The following is a 17891-nucleotide window of genomic DNA, read 5'->3' as shown; positions in this document are numbered from 1 at the left end:
ATAATATATATAAGTGACCATTATATAATATATATATAATACAACAGATCTCAATGTTTTGTAAGAGTGTGGACGCAAAGACTAAAATTGTTAAGTTTAACTTTGGTAGGGCAAACTTTGAGCAGATGCGGCAAAGTCAAAGGAGGATAGACTGGGATAAGTTTTTAAGTGTGAAGACAGTTGAGGAGCAGTAGAGCAGGTTTAAAAATGTTTTATATATAATGCAGGACAGGTACATATATAAATTTAGAATTAACAGAAAATTAAAAAAAACTGCAGTGGGTTAATAAAGAGCTAAATAAAAAGACGCCACAAAGGAAAAAAACAGCTGTATAAGGCATATAAGACTAATAACTCCAAAGTGAATTGTAGGTCGTATGAGAACATGAGGACAACCATTAAGAAGGATATTAGGGAGGCTAAAAGACAGTTGGAGAGGAATGTAGCAGATAAGGCGAAAGATGACCCTAACAGATTCTTTCTGTATTTTAGTAGTAAAAGAAGAGTCAAGGATGAGGTGAAGTGCATCAGGAAATGGCAAATATTATCTCATTATACAAAAAGGATGACTGGGTAGATCCAAACAATTATAGGCCAGTAAGTTAACGTGCATCACAGGAAAATTAATGGACGGGATTATTAAGGATATGATAGAGCAGCACATGGCAAGAACAAGAGTTTTTCTGAACAGTCAGCATGGGCTCAGAAGAGGGAGGTCGTGTCTTACTAACATGCTGAAATTCTTTGAAGAAGCAACAAAAGGATATGATCAAAGTGAAGCTTATGATATTATTTATCTTGACTTTTAGAAAGCATTTGATAAGGTGCCACATAAGAGGTTGGGCATTAAACTAAAAGAAGTGGGAGTTCAGGGTGATGTTTTTAGATGGGTACAGAATTGGCTCAGACACAGGTAACAGAGGGTGATGGTGCAACGAACCTCAACAGAACTGGCTGATATTAAGATTGGTGTTCCACAGGGGTCAGTGCTAGGGCTGCTGCTATTTTTAATACAGTATATATAAATGATTTAGATAAGAATATAAGTAAAAAGCTGGTTAAGTTTGCAGATGATACCAAGATAGGTGGATTGACAGGTATTTTTGAATCTGTTAAATCATTACAGAAGGAATTGAATAACATACAAGTTTCAGCAGATTTGTGGCAGATATTTAATGTCAGTAAATATAAAGTATTACACATAGGAAGTAAGAATGTTAGGTTTGAATACACAATAGGAGGTCTGAAAATCAAGAATACACCTTATGAGAAGGATTTATGAGTCGTAGTAGACTCTACACTATCAACTTCTTGTCACTGTTCAGAAGCCATTAAGAAGACAAACAGAATGTTAGGTTATACAGCACAATGTGTGGAGTACAAGTCCAAGGAGGTTCTTCTCAACCTTTATAACACACTGGTGAGGCCTCATCTGGAGTACTGTGTGCAGTTTTGGTCTGCAGGCTACAAAAAGGACATAGCAGCATAAGAAAAGGTCCAGACAAAAGCGACGAGACTCATTCCAGGACTACAGGGGGTGAATTATGAGGAAAGATTAAAAGAGCTGAGCCTTTTCAGTTTTACCAAAAGAAGATTAAGAGTTGATATGATTGAAGTGGTGAAAATTATGAAGGGAATTTGTACAGTGGACTAAAACTGTTATTTTAAAATAAGTTCATCAAGAACAAAGAGACACAGTTGGTAACTTGTTAAAAGTAAATTTCACACAAACATTAGGAGGTTTTTCTTTATACAAAGAACGATAGACAATTGGAATAAGCTTCCAAATAGCACGGTAGACAGTAAGATTTTAGGAACTTTCAAAACTCGACTTGATGTTTTTTTATGAAGAATTAAGTAGATAGGACTGGTGAGCTTTGTTGGGCTGAATAGCCTGTTCTCATTTAGAGTGTTCTAATGTTCTAATATTCTGAAAAAGCTTTGGTCCCTTTCTAGTAGAGAAAATTAGATTCTAATTCAAGGGTCCTGAGGTAAAATTTAAGAAATAAATTGGTAGAGTTTTGGACATGTTGCCTACATGTTCATCTTTGACAAGCAGTGTCTTTCAAACATAGCTATGCAGTAGGTGGGACATTAGGGATACTAGGCAGGTTTCCTTAAACAATGTTTCTAATTGACAAAAAAAGTAATAACAGCATGTGCATTTTCTTTTCTCATCACCTGAGAAAATTCAATCTCTCTCAAGCAATATTGGTCCAATTCTACACAGCCATCATCGAGTTCTTTCTGACCTTATCTGTAACTGTCTGGTTTGGTGCTGCCCCAGTTCAGGCTAAGGACAATCTGCAGCACATCATTTAAGAGCCCATGAAAAGATTATAGGCTGTAACTTACCACACATTCAAGTCCTATATGCGTCCAGGGTAAGGAAACAGACCACAGAGATCATTACTGATCCAGCTCATCCAGGGCATTACCTATTCCAAAGACTTCCCTCCGGCAAACGTCTTTGTGAGCTGAAATCTAAAGCTAAACAGTAATTATTCCTTGTGCAGTTATTCTTACTAATCAGGTCTGATTTCCAATCAGGATCTATGTATACCTGCAAACTAGACTACCTGGACATATTAATCCTGCTATCGCTTTATTTTTTGTATCATATGTTGCATCATATTTTATTGTTTAAGTCTTTATCATTTTATATTTTATCATTATCTATTTATGTCATATATTCTGTGTTATCCTTGTATGTTGCACCAATAATATCAATATTATTACTAGTACACATCAGTGTACCTGGTCAATAAAGTGAATTCTGATTCTGAATAGGGTTTTACTGGAAGATTACATATGCAGCATTATTACTCAAAAGATAAATATATTATAGTCAGCGCAGAGATCTCTGAAAGTCCAAATGATTTTTGTGAAGTATAATTGAAGGATAGATTATCATGCAAGGAAGCAACTAACAGTAGCATGTCAACCTTAAATTGTCTCCGACATTAAGTGAACGACTAGCACTGGATTACTGGTAAATTGAACCCCTTTCTAAATATATTTCTGTACAGTCATGTTTTTTTTATATCACTGCAGCAATTATGCAGTGCTGTGAAGTAATTGATCACTGATTTTACTTGTTTGTCACAGCACACCTAAGGTGCTTTTTACTCTTCTTTAAACTTTAAAGTCCTTTTCTAACACTAAGCGTAATCAGCTCAAATGATCACATCTAGTTACTTCTGAATTCCTTTAAAATTGCTAAGCTTTGTTTTGACCATTCTCTTGTTTGTACTGTTCTCAGAGGAGTTCTCAGAGGACTGTCTCTTTTCAGTAGTTATTCCTACACAATAAACCAAAATGTGTTTTGGGTTATTTGTTCCAAAAGAAAATATTTTTATCCAAGTGTCCTAATGCATTTATATGTAATATCAAGCATAATGAATTTTAGGCTAGATTTCATAGATCGTCTGGTGAGACTCTTATTCATTGTCATGAAATGGACTACAAGTTCTGAAACATGTCAGCTTGATCTAGAGTTGCAACAGCAGCCTTCCTCCTTATATGGATTTACTGCATTTTGCATTCCCCTTTCATTTTACTTTTTTTATTATTTGTACCTCTGCTATCGCTAGATACTCTTGTACTTGAGCCTCCCACACCTCACTGTCCAATCTGCACTGCAGAAATCTTTTTAACGACATGTAATCTAGTGTATTTTGTTATTTATTCTTTAAGCTTAACTGAATCTTTCTTCTTTATAATTTACTTTTAATTCTTTTTTAAATACTTATATTTTTGTGTCTTATTTAATCTTTGTGCCATTTGTTTTAACCACTTTTATTTATTAGTATTTATGTTATCATACATGTATGCCTGGGGATCATCATACTGGCTTAGTTGAGGTAAGTGGCACCATTTGTGAATGAGAGTGAGTGTTGTCACTGTTTCTACCATTCCATCTGCAGCTCGGAGAAGACATCCAGTGAAGGCACAGTGAGACTGCCTACAGTGCCCAACCCTATAAAAAGGAACATCTACAGAAGGTGGCGTCTGATTCAGACCTGAACTTAGTACATTATGGACCTCCTATGTGATCTAAGACAGAGACAGAAGTCCAGATTTTCTTCAGTTTACAATTAAACAGGGTCACTCAGATAGTGCAGAGAGTGCAGACCTATAAATACCTGGGAGTGCAACTAGATGATATATTGAACTGGACTGCCAGTACTGATGCCCTGTGCAAGAGAGGACAGAGCCGACTATACTTCCTTAGAAGGCTGGCGTCCTTCAACATCTGCAATAAGATGCTGCAGATGTTCTATCAGACGGTTGTGGCGAGCGCTCTCTTCTACACGGTGGTGTGCTGGGGTGGCAGCATTAAGAAAAAGGACGCCTCACGCCTGGACAAACTAGTGAGGAAAGCAGGCTCTATTGTAGGCACGGAGATGGACAGTTTGACATCTGTGGCAGAGCGATGGGCGCTCAGCAGGCTCCTGTCAATCATGGAGAATCCACTGCATCCACTAAACGGTGTCATCTCCAGACAGAGGAGCAGCTTCAGAGACAGACTGCTGTTACCGTCCTGCTCCACTGACAAACTGAGCAGATCGTTCCTCCCCCGCACTATGTGACTCTTCAATTCCACCGGGGGGTGGGGGGGGGGGGATGGAGGTTGGCGGGGGTTTAAACGGTAACACTATACAATGTTATTGACTGTTATACCTGCCTTGCATTCTCTACCTTGCATTTTTTAACTTGCACTGCATTTTTATAACTCTTTTTTTTTTTTACTGTTTTTATCAGTATGCTGCTGCTGGAGTATGTGAATTTCCCCTTGGGGATTAATAAAGTATCTGTCTATCTATCTATCTATCTATCTATCTATCTATCTATCTATCTATCTATCTATCTATCTATCTATCTATCTATCTATCTATCTATCTATCTATCTATCTATCTATTTCTGTGGACTCCTCCAGATTTTTGGGTGATTACAATGCATATTTTTCAGTTTGGTCACATCTGCTTTTTTCTCCCTCTCTGGTCTTTGTACTGACTTAGAGCAAATGTAACTATGGCATATTTGCAATATTTTGAAAAATGCTTCCACATTTGATTGCCCAAAGGAATCCATCCATCCATTTTCCAACCCGCTGAATCCGAACACAGGGTCACGGGGGTCTGCTGGAGCCAATCCCAGCCAACACAGGGCACAAGGCAGGGAACCAATCCTGGGCAGGGTGCCAACCCACCACAGGACACACACAAACACACCCAGCACACACTAGGGCCAATTTAGAATCACCAACCAACCTAACCTGCATGTCTTTGGACTGTGGGAGGAAACAGGAGCGCCCAGAGGAAACCCATGCAGACATGGGGAGAACATGCAAACTCAACGCAGGGAGGACCCGGGAAGCGAACCCGGGTCTCCTAACTGCGAGGCAGCAGTGCTACCACTGCGCCACCGTGCCGCCCATCCCAAAGGAATTATTAATTATTATTTATTAACTGGACCGTTATCCATCCATCTATTTATTTATTCTCCTTACGAAGTTTATAGTACAAAATCCCCTTGACATACCTTTGCTAAAAAGAAAAACAAAATTATACAGTTTTGTAAAAGAAAAAGTTACTGTACTCTACTGATGAAAAATGCAGTCGAGGTATATATCTAAATCATTAAGTATAGGTAGCCAGTACCAAAACAGCCTGCTGTGCAGTCAGAATCAAGTGCCAGCAATGTAAGTGCAAAATAAAATTATGATAACAATCAGTTTGAATGGAACAACTGATTAAAATAACCCAAACTTTTCTTTCCACACTGAAATGTACAGATAATTCCATCTCTTCCACCAATTTCCCATGCAATCAGTTAATAAAACAAGATATCAACAATAAAGTATAATTGTATGTCACAAAGAAAGGGCAAACAATATTCAGTCTTATTGTGCTGATTTTTTAGGAAGAAAAGCTTTACTTTTACACCATGTCAGCTTTGTGTAAGGCCCTTGACAGTATATGAAACAGCAGTAGTGCAGTTGATTACATAAAAATAACATTCAAAATTTTGACTGCTCAATTCAGACTTTCAAAGTGATTGCTTCCTTAAACTTACAAGATGTTATTTTGAGGCTGTGTTGCCAGGCACTTTGATTATTTTCAATGCATTTGTCTGATTTTTGGTTGACTGTAAAATAATTTACTTCCTGATAGTTGGTCTAAAAGCCATTATTTCCTGCATTTTGATTATTTTAAACACATCAACTTATTTTGTGTTTGCTTTTTTAAAACTTTTGTAACCACATTTATTCACATCTCAGAATTATGCAACTTTCATTTACACAATTTTATATCTATCACTATAAATATTTATGTACTTTCTCTCTCTTTTGCTATATATCTATCTATTATATAAAAAAATCTTGGGTCGAGACATGATCTTTGACGTCACACGAGACTAGACATTACAACCTTTGGAAGCAGTTTGTCACACCCTACTTACAATTTAAAAGAAGTTCACAGACATCTAACCTCGCAGTTGTTGGAAAGTTTTTGGCAGACACACTTCATGTGCTCCCAGCTCTTAAAAATGTTATACGTTCTAGATGGCATGTGAACGACTAAGCGAAGAAGAAAGAGCAACACATCGAAAAGAGACACGAAAGCGTTGGAAGAGAAAAGAAGGCAAAAAAGAGAACACTAGAACAATAATAATCTATGTGCAAATTCAGAAAATAAGGAAAGTAATAATCAGCCCGGACATCCTACAAGAGACACTGACGTCCCGCAAGACAAAGCAGTGAGACCAAAGGACAGCTGCTGCGCTGGGTTTTAAATGATTGACGTGCAGCGCAACAAGCAGAACACGCAGCTCAGCAGCAGAAGGACAGCAGCATCTCTGTCTGCATCCCCTTAGCTTGCGTTCAGCCCCCCCCCCCCAACCCTTCACAACGTGAGCGACAGAGACGCGAAATGGCAGGCACTTAGCGCACCCCAAATGGGAGGGGGGGCATCTGGGGGGGGGAGTAAATGCAGCAAAGCGAGGACAGCTGCTGTACAGGCTTTGAAATGATCGACACGCAGCGCAAGAAGCAGAACACGCAGCATGGCAGGAGGAGCAGTAAGTAAGCATGTGAACCGTCCGCATCTCCAAAGCGAGCGTTCCGCCACAGCCTTCACAACACGAGCAGCAGAGACGCGAACTGGCGGTTGTGTGGTGCAGTCGGGGGGAGGGGGTGGGCTCACAAAGCGAGCAGGGGGCAAAGGCCCCTAGTATATATATATATATATATATGTATATATATATATATATATATATATATATGTATGTATATATATATATATATATATATATATATGTATATATATGTACTGTATATATATATATATATATAAATATATGCACAGTACACATACGCATGAACAAATTTGTTGGTAACCCTCCACAAAAAAAAAAAAAAAAATCCACATTCATTGAAAGTTTCATTTTTTCATCTGTGGACGCAGAACTGATGTGATTTGCCAAAAAGCTCCAGCTTTCTGGCTTGTTATTATGCATTTTAGTAAATTCCAGTCTGGCTTTGTTATGTTGTCACAGGAACATCAAGATGCCTGGTAATGATCTTATAGCCTTTGCTTTCCACATGCTTGTCTATGATTTTCTTTCTGATCTCCTCAGACAACTCTTTGCTTTTTCTGCTCTGTGATCACTGTGGTACGCATGATGTTACCAAACAGCAGACAACTTTTCTCCATTTAAATAAACTGAGTGACTAATTGCATGATTGGAGACGTGTGATACTAATTGAAGAAAACGGTTAGTATGACAAAAAATCACTCCAATCCACTTGGTCTCTTTTCACACTTGCTTTGCTTTTCTTGATGACATGTCGAAGACATGCAGATATACACGGGACAATTGCTTTTCATTGAATCTTGTTTTAGGAGTCATACAGCACTTTTTCAATGAGCTGTAAGGGTACTAATAAGTTTGTCCACATCTGTATATTTACTGTATATATTTATATATATATATATATATATATATATATATATATATATATATATATATATATATATATATACAGAGAGAGAGAGTATATATTTACATGCTGCTTGCATATTATCAAGACTAAGCAGTAATATCTTTTAGAATTAAGAACCTTTATACTGAGACCAAATCCTCCAATAGCTTGTCTTCTGATTGTCACTGTTCTTTCCTGTAATAAAAAAAGAAAAATTACATTCAGTGTATGATCTGCAATCTTTTCTGAGAAGTGTTTTAGCAATTGCAGGTAGTGCTTCAGAATAGTTACCTTTTTTATAGATATTGTGTAAATTTATACTGTATATTCTGAGTACATTTTTCAAGCTCACATAACACTTTAGGGAAACCCAAATACAACACTGCAGCTTCTTTTGTAAATTGTACCATTTCTAATTTTAAAAAAATTGTAGTGTTGATAGTGTAGTGGTCTGCCATTGGGGATTTTCTATGTTCCAAACAATGTACTCATTTTTTATTTGCTCTTTGATAATGTAGCATTAAAAACAAATCTTTGGCTTGTTTGTAAGAACCAAATTATAATTAGAAACATGCAAGCATCCTTGACCAGGGGCCATACAGCTTGTGAAAACCTGAATAATTTATTATCATTAAAGTACACATGACAGCAATACAAGACGCAGAATAAAAGGAATACAGCTGTTTATTATTTCAGCCTTGCACACAGTGCCCTCATAAGCATGATTTGTGTCACACTCTTCTATTCTACACTATTTTGTATTTATTGACTTTATATGTGGTGATTTAGCCTAGTTCCTGTTAAAGGCCATGACCACTAATATCCCAGGACCGCAGAATAATGTATACCTACAAAACTGGCGTGCAAAGAACTCCAAAACATGAAAAGGCAAAGACACATCAATCCATCTGCAAAATATTACTGATTTATAAAAAGAAAATAATTGTACAAGAAAACAAGATGCTTTGGTGCAAGTCTACCCAGGTTTTCATATTACTTTTAAGTAAGCTGGTACCTTTTTTTTCAAAAACATGAAGTATACAGTTAAAGCTCTCTTTCTTAAACGCAGCAGATTTTAAATGTGCTATTTGATGCCTACTACAGAGTCAGACAAATACACAAATTGCAGAAGGGTAGACCACATAACTTTTTCTCCCGCAAACATTCTACCTATCTGTAAGTCACAGTACATGATTTGTAGATTATGCATCCTTAGCAGATCACCAAAGAGAGTTGGGGTTTTCATTGTGTTAATGATATTTTAATAACATCAGTGGCATAAATATAACTGCCAGATCTCAATTAGAGCCTGACATCAAATACACATGAGATAACCATAATAGCCTGCCATGCCAGTAGGCAATGCCCACAGTGGGCACATTGTTTCCATGAGTAATAGTCTTTTAACAACATTAATGGATCTCAAATGTCTCAGCATAACTAACAAGCTTGGATGGCATAACTTTAAAGGTCTGGGTATAGTTGATGCAGGTGAATGATAGATAGATTTTACAAAGGAACAACAAAATTGAAAGTGCAGTCGACTCAGTATGAGGCATAAGAGTTAAAAAAACAAGAAGAGAGAAAATAATAACAAACCGAATGGTGATAAAAATACTTTACAAAATATACAAATTGCACTTGTTATATATACCAATTGCACTGGTTAAATGTACAAATTGCACTGGTTGACGTAAGGTCTATATTGCACATTGGGAGTATGATGAGTTCAGGGCCATGATTTCTTTTGGATAAAAGATATTTTTAAGGTGGTTTGTCTTGGTTTTCATTGCTCTGTACCTCTTGCCCAATGGCAAAAGCTGGAAGAGGCAATGACCGGGATGTGATGAATCCTGTGAAATGTCAATTGTTTTTTTGCGGCATCAGGAGGTGTAGATTTCTTCCAGAGTGGGGAGGGTACAACCAATTGTTCTCTCCGCTGTCCTGATGACCCTGTGGAGTGCTTTCCTTTCTGAGGAAGTGTAGCTGCAATACCACACACACAGTCCGTACGTAAGCACACTCTCGATGGAACAGTGATAAAAGGCAAGGAGCAGATTTTTGGGGAGATGGTTCTTTCTGAGGATTCTTAGAAAATACAGTCTCTGCTGCGCCTTCTTCAGCAGCTCCTTGGTGTTGGTGCTCCAGGTCAGGTCATCCTCCACCTCTGTGCCCAGAAACCTGAACACCTGGACCCTCTCCACACAGGCCCCGTCAATGATGAGTGGTTGGATGTCAGTTTTGTTTTTTCTAAAGTCAATAACAAGCTCCTTTATTTTTGTGGTGTTGAGGAGCAGGTTATTGACTCTGCACCACTCTGACAGCCGCTCCACCTCGTCCCTGTATGTCAGTTCTCCCTCTTTGCCCGAGATGAGTCCGACCACCGTTGTGTCATCCGCGAACTTTATGATCTTGTTGCTATGGTAAATGGGAACACAGTCATATGTGTAGAGGGTGTAGAAGAGCGGGCTGAGCACACAACCCTGCGGCGTCCCAGTGTTGAGGCTGACAGCAGTGGAGGTGTGGGAACCCAGCCTGACCCTCTGGGAGCGACCAGACAGGAAGTCCAGTATCCAACTGCAGGTGAGTAATGGAAGTCCCAGATCTGCCAGTTTGGACACCAGTCATTGTGGGAGGATGGTGTTAAACACTGAACTGAAGTCCACAAAGAGCAGTCTGGCGTAACTCCCCTGCTGCTCCAGGTGGGTCAGGGCAGCATGAAGGGCTGTGGCCACAGCATCCATCCATCCATCCATTTTCCAACCCGCTGAATCCAAACAGGGTCACGGGGGTCTGCTGGAGCCAATTCCAGCCAACACAGGGCACAAGGCAGGGAACCAATCCCGGGCAGGGTGCCAACCCACCGCAGGACACACACAAACACACCCACACACCAAGCACACACTAGGGCCAATTTAGAATCGCCAATCCACCTAACCTGCATGTCTTTGGAGTGTGGGAGGAAACCGGAGCGCCCGGAGGAAACCCACGCAGACACGGGGAGAACATGCAAACTCCACGTAGGGAGGACCCGGGAATCGAACCCAGGTCCCCAGGTCTCCCAACTGCGAGGCAGCAGCACTACCCACTGCGCCACCGTGCCGCCCTGTGGCCACAGCATCCTCCGTGGATCTCTTTGCTTTGTAAGCAAATTGAAATGGGTCTGCTGGCAGGCAGGTGATGATATGATTCCGCATCAGTTTCTCAAAGCTCATCATGATGACAGATGTGAGTGCCACTGGACGGAAATCATTCAGACTGTTTGTGATGGATTTTTTGTCAGCAGCGGAACAATGATGGAGGACTTGAGGCAGGATGGGACAGTGGCCTGGGACAGGGACTGGTTAAAAATCCTAGTGAAGATTCCAGCCAGTTGATTCACACAGTCTGAGAATGGTACAAGAACTAAAAAGAAAATTTAGTCCTCATGCCAAAACAGAGTTTAATGATCAATCTTTGAAATCTCTAGTATAAACATTTAACTGAACATGTAAAGAGACAAATTTCTAAATTCTGATCTTAAACTCTTTGAAACTAAACAAAAATATTTAAACTACATTCAACTTGCCTCCAGCTGTACAAGACACGTACAAGTTAGTGATTGAAATCAACAGAAATTTATTGAATCATGAATTTCAACATTTATATTATCTTTAACATTAAACGTAGCAGTTACTGTAAGGACAAAGCTTAGTGCATTTTTATTTTACTACCAAAACAGAATATAAATCCATGTGCCACTAGGAAGTATAAATGAGAGAGAGTGATACATTCAGCAGGTGAATGAAATGCTCAAACATCTCACTGTTGCACAGTTACATATGACTCCTTTCATTTTAAAATATTAAAACAGAATAGATTGCAGCACTACTTCCGCTAATTAAGACAGAGCTGCTAAACAAGCTGAGACCTATCTGGAAGGTCAAAGACAGGGAGTGATGGGTGCCACAGCAATATTTCTGAATTTACTGTATAAGCACATTGAAAGTACTGTATAATAAAAACCATGCAAGATTTCTGTTTATAGATTTCTCATCAGAACCAAATTTTAGTTGACAAACTGATAAATTCTGTTTAGAGCCTAACTTGGCGGGGTGGATTCAAGACTTTTTAACAAATAGAATACAAAGATTGATTATTAATGCTTCATTTACTGATAGTCTTAAATCATCCACTTGGTCATGTCAAGGCTGTCGTCTGTCTCCTCATCTGGTTACCTTTATACACAAACGACTGCAGGAGTTCACACAAGGACAGACATATCCTGAAATCTACAGATGACTCTCTCATTAGGGGTCTTCTACAAGATAAGGAGGACAGATGGTACAGATGAACCTGTTGTTGATGCGTTTGTTCAATGGAGTGATTATTCCTTTTTAAGGCTAAATATCTTTAAGACAAAGGAAATGGTTGTTGATCTCAGGTCCTCCCCTCCTTCCACTCTGTCAACAACAATAAAAGGGGAGGCAGTGGACATGGTGGAGCACTACAAATATCTAGGGGTAATCATTGATAGTAGGCTAACCTATAATCTTAATGTTGAAGAAATTTCTAAGAAGGGGCAGACATAGCTATTTTTTCTTAAGAAACTGAACAGTTTGAAAGTAAAGTGGACAAAACCATAATGACACATTCTTATATGTCTTTTATTGAATCTGCTGTTACATTTTCTTGTATTGGTTGTTTGGAGAACCTCCGCATTAAGAATATAAATTATCTTAACAAATTTGCAAAAATTTTGAAGCAGACCTCTGTCACTGAGCTCTATTTCAAACAGGTCAGAAAGAAGGCCTATTCAAATGTTTTAAACAATGGCCATCCTCTTTTTCCTAAATTTCAGCTGTTGCCATCGGGCTGTCCATTTAGGCTCCCAAGGGTAAAGAGCAGCAGCTTTAAGAACTCTTTTATTGCTAGAGCTATACGCATTCTGAATTCTGTTACTTGTAGGGATGCTGCTGAATTCTGACTAATTATTTTGTGTACTGTTAAAGGTATTTATTCTCTTTTGTGCTAGTCTTGAGTGTGTGTACTTATGAAAACATTAGTTGTCAGCTGTTGTGTCTTAACTTAATTTCTTGTATCTGTGTAACAATGTTTTATGATTCATATCAAGTTTCCTGCTAGTGAAGGCTTACATGATAATTAATTTGAATGATTATATACCTACTCTGGACCACTTCTATATTTTTACATATCTAACATGGCATGTTAGTGGGTGCTGCTGCCTCAAGGATCCAGTGCCTCAGGATTGCATTCTGCATCTGTTTAATGCCTAAGTAGAGCTCCTCCTACATTAAATGAATCTTAGGTTAACTGACAATTCTAAATTGGGTTCTGCAGTGGACTGGCACTAAGTTCAAGACAGTTTCAGCTTTGCTTTCAATACTGCCATGATAAGTACCAGCCTGTGACCCTGAATTGAATTGTGAGTAGCCATTTTGAAATGTTAGCTTCCTTCTGATACACTGACAGTCTGTAGATGAAATTATTACTTGTGGCTTTCATAATTAAATTGTGATTCTCAAACAAAGGCTATTGTAATTCCAAGAAACTATATACTGACCATTTGTTCTCTTCTCAGTACTCTAGTTTTTTACCCAAAGACTTGTTTATTGAGTTGACTGGCAACACTAAAGTGAGTCAGTGTTGGTGTGTGTTTTGTAATAAACAGATGCACACTCTACTGTTTATTCCTAGGATAATAGCCTCTGGTTATCTTAAAAATTAATAAATAAATCTTATATTTATGCTTCTATATTTTGGTGCATGTTCTTGTTCTACATGCAAGAGGAACAGGATAAAAGCAGAAATGCACTGAATACAAAAATTCTGAACATACAGTATCTATATAGCAGAATCAGAATATCTTTATTGTAACAAATACAATGCAATTAGGTGCAGTCCCTGTGATGTCAAAATATAAATAAAATATGATTAAAAAAGGATAATAAAGGATAAGAAGAAATAAGGTAGAACACAAACATTCAACATAAGACCTTAATTGCACATGAACACTATTGCACAAGATGTCATCTATTGCACTGCTGCATTGAAGGTGATTAGGTGGCATTCAGTGGCCTAATAGCAACAGGATAGAAACTGTTATTCAGTCTAATAGTCTTTGTTTTAATGCTCCTATATCTTTTGCCTGATAGCAACAGTTGGAACATGTCATGAGCGGGGTGTGAGGAGTCTTTTAAGGTATTTTCTGCTTTCCTGAGGCAGCGAGAGCTGTGCAGTTCATCCAGAGAGGGTAAAGAGCAGCCGATGATCTGCCTGGCACTCTTTACGATCCACTGAAGTATTTTCCTCTGCGCTGTTGTGCAGCTGGAAAACCACACGCAGAGGCAGTACCACAGGATACTCTCGATAGAGCAGCGATAGAAGGACACCAGCAGTTTTTGGGGGATGTTATTTTTCCTGAGGACTCTCAGGAAATAAAGTCTCTGCTGAGCCTTCTTTGTCAGCTCAGCTTTGTGTTCACACCCCAGGACAGGTCTTCCATGTGGACTCCCAAGAAGCGGAAGTTTGACACCCTCTCCATACAGTCCCCTCCGATGTAGAGTGGTTTGATGTCCATTTTCTTTTTCCTGAAGTCCACAATGAGCTCCTTGGTCTTAATTGTGTTCAGGAGCAGGTTGTTGTCAGTGCACCATGCTGTAAGCTGCTCCACTTTATCCCTGTAGGTGGATTCATCCTCCCCAGAGATCAGCCCCACCGCAGTGGTGTCATCTGCAGATTTGATGATGGTGTTGCTGTGGTGGGCGGGGGCGCAGTCATGTGTGTACAGCGTGAAGAGCAAGGGACTCAGCACACAGCCCTGAGGAGAACCGGTGCTGATGCTGATGGCCGAGGAGATGTGAGGGCCCACCCTAATCTTTTGTGTGCGGTCTGTCAGGAAGTCTTTAATCCATATACAGGTGGAGTACGGGAGTCCCAGGTGTAGCAGCAGCAATCAGTGAGAGAGGATGGTGTTAAAAGCAGAGCTAAAATCAATAAAGAGGAGACATGCGTAGCTCCCCTGGTGCTCCAGATGGGACAGGGTAGCATGAGGAGCAGCAGCAACAGTGTCCTCAGTAGAACTGTTAGCCCTGCAAGCAAATTGGTGTGCATCAAAGGTGGGAGGGATGAAGGACATGATATGACTCCGGACCAGCAAAGACACATCCACAGTAATAATAAAATATTTAAAAATTTAACTTGGTAGAACTTCATATTTTACCAAGTATTTTAGATTTTTTTGGAGTATAAAGGACAAAATATGTGACTTGCTTCAGAACTCAAAGATTGGTGCAAGAAAAGATAGTAGGAACTGACTCTATACAAATGCTTATGTTAAATGGCAGACTTTCCCCTATAAAACAGGGGCACAGATGGTAGCTGATTAAGAGTGAATTTCAAATAAGCAAACAAAAAAAAGTATATTTCTTTGCACAGAAAACAGCAGACACTTGGGACAAATTAGCGAGTCGTGAAGTAAAATGTAACACATTACAAATGTTACTCCTTACAAATGCTGATGCACAATGCTTGTCAGGAAAGTTGGTTCTCATCACAGCATTTTCTAAAGGTCTGAAATTAATTCATGCAAACATTATATCTTATATCTTAATGTGATTAAATCCATCCATCCATCCATTATCCAACCCACTATATCCTAACTACAGGATCACAGGAGTCTGCTGGAGCCAATCCCAGCCAACACAGGGCGCAAGGCAGGAAAACAAACCCCGGGCAGGGCAACAGCCCACCGCAGATGTGATTAAATGTTGTATTCTAAAGCAGCCTCCTAGCAGATTTTTTTCTTTTACAATCCTCAGCATTCAGACTGCAAGTTGTGAAAAGGTATAGATGTTTTGTCACACAGGGTCCTATGGTCATCCTGTTTTCTTTCTTTATATTGTTTGTTGTGTGGACTATAGTAAAATGTTTTAAATCCCATACACTTACCACTCTGGGGTCACATACTTTAGCACTTCCTCACCCTTCTGCATCTGTAACCTCAGGCAGTTAGAAGAGTAAAGAAACATCCATCCATCATCCAATCCGCTGAATCCGAACACAGAGTCACGGGGGTCTGCTGGAGCCAATCCCAGGGAACAAGGCAGGAACCAATCCCGGGCAGGCTGCCAACCCACCGCAGGACACACACAAACACCAAGCACACACTAGGGCCAATTTAGAATCGCCAATCCACCTAACCAGCATGTCTTTGGACTGTGGGAGGAAACCGGAGCGCCCAGAGGAAACCCGAGCGCCCAGAGGAAACCCACGCAGACATGGGGAGAACATGCAAACTCCACGCAGGGAGGACCTGGGAAGCGAACCCAGGTCCCCAGGTCTCCCAACTGCAAGGCAGCAGCGCTACCCACTGTGCCACCGTGCTGCCCGTAAAGAAACATGCAGGAGTTAAGTTATAGATTTAATTATTTTTATTCCCAAATTTATTAAGGAAGCAGAGTACAATGTGAATGCATGAAACTCGTACCATTACAGCCTAAGCAGCACTGCATCTTGCTTCCATAGGCGGCTCTTGGCTCATTTTCAGTCTAGCTTGCTTTGCTACCACATCGCCTTTGAATGGAACAGGCCAAATGTCTTTCTCAATATGGATGCCGAGATACAGTTAATAATAATAATAATACACATTTTATTTATACATCATGGTCTTCTCTTCATGGTCAGATGGTGAGAGGGACAGATAAAGGCAAGGTGACCAACTTAAGACCATTCTTATGAAAAATCACAAACCAATGGGATGTCATGGTACAAAATGGCCTCTTATTCAAAGCCAATCACAAACAGCCATACTTTAGACCAATAGAATTAGTTTACCTGTCCCTTCCTGGCTCAGGTACAACTCATCCCTCAGTTGGATTGTTTAGGCAGTTTATGGCCTTGTGGAAGATGGCTTATAGGCTCATGCAAGTGCAAACATAGCCAAACCGGCTTGATACATGCTCATAAATTCACATACTAAGTCAGTCCTACAGACTTGGATGGTGGTTTTGATTAGGTAAGCATCAAAACTTACAAATAAAGACATACATATTTATCAACTTTTACTGTATGCTAGATATGTAATCCACTACAACGGAAAAGACCACAAATTACAGAAAGCAAATTACAATTCGATGTAGAGATGGTTTCAGAAAACTATTAGGCAGTTAAGTTGACTTTTCTCACAATCAAAAACCTCAATGAAGGTGGTATTAAAATAAATAAAAATGCAAGTTAAGATCTAAATAATAGGATTTTTAAGGTCTCCACATCAGCTGTAATTTTTACCTTTTACTTTCTGAAATCGGCATGGGATTTTCTCCAAAAGTTTAAGAGGTTCATGTGCAATAATTATAACAATAAATGCTTGTATTTCCATTATGTGTACACCCTGTCAAACTGTTGTTAGAATCCGTATGTTTAAAATTTCCATAATTTTGCAAAGATTTTACAATAATGAAATAGATAAATTCCATGGCGTTTTGCTTTCATGCAAACAGGTTTTCTTTAAATATGCAGCATTTTCTAGCATTGTCAGGAATAAAGCTGGGATTTGTCGAGCCTACATTATTTAAAATAACAATATTTGTTATTTTATGCAGAAAAACTGTAACCAAAATATTCATTGTTTGTTATAGTTTTTGCAAAAACTTGAATGCAAGTTGCTGTGTTGCACCATTTTATACAGGCTGGTAGCAATGACATCAAATGCTATGTGACTGGCAACCAGCACAGCAATATTAACAATATGGCGACAACAATGAGAAAATACCACACAGTAGCAGCATAAAAATAAACCTGACAAAAATATGAATAACCATTTGGTGATAATACAAATATGAAGGAGCCAAAAATAAACTTCTAGTACTGCACCAGTGACAATGATGACGCCTTTAACACAAC

The 17891-nt window shown here is 39.2% G+C and overlaps 1 protein-coding gene across 2 annotated transcripts in view; it reads right to left on the bottom strand.

Moving 5' to 3' along the window:
• sntg1 (syntrophin, gamma 1) overlaps window positions 1-17891 on the bottom strand; it is a 939332-nt gene that overhangs the window by 280760 nt on the left and 640681 nt on the right. For both annotated transcript variants that reach the window (XM_051929377.1, XM_028803505.2), the window contains exon 6: window positions 8127-8183. In XM_051929377.1, the coding sequence (XP_051785337.1) occupies window positions 8127-8183 (57 nt within the window). The remainder of the gene's footprint in view (window positions 1-8126; window positions 8184-17891) is intronic.

Source organism: Erpetoichthys calabaricus, chromosome 6, assembly GCF_900747795.2.
Source record: "Erpetoichthys calabaricus chromosome 6, fErpCal1.3, whole genome shotgun sequence".
Lineage (NCBI taxonomy): Eukaryota > Metazoa > Chordata > Cladistia > Polypteriformes > Polypteridae > Erpetoichthys > Erpetoichthys calabaricus.
Note: the sequence above shows the minus strand (reverse complement) of the source record. Positions and strands in the feature narration are given on the sequence as shown.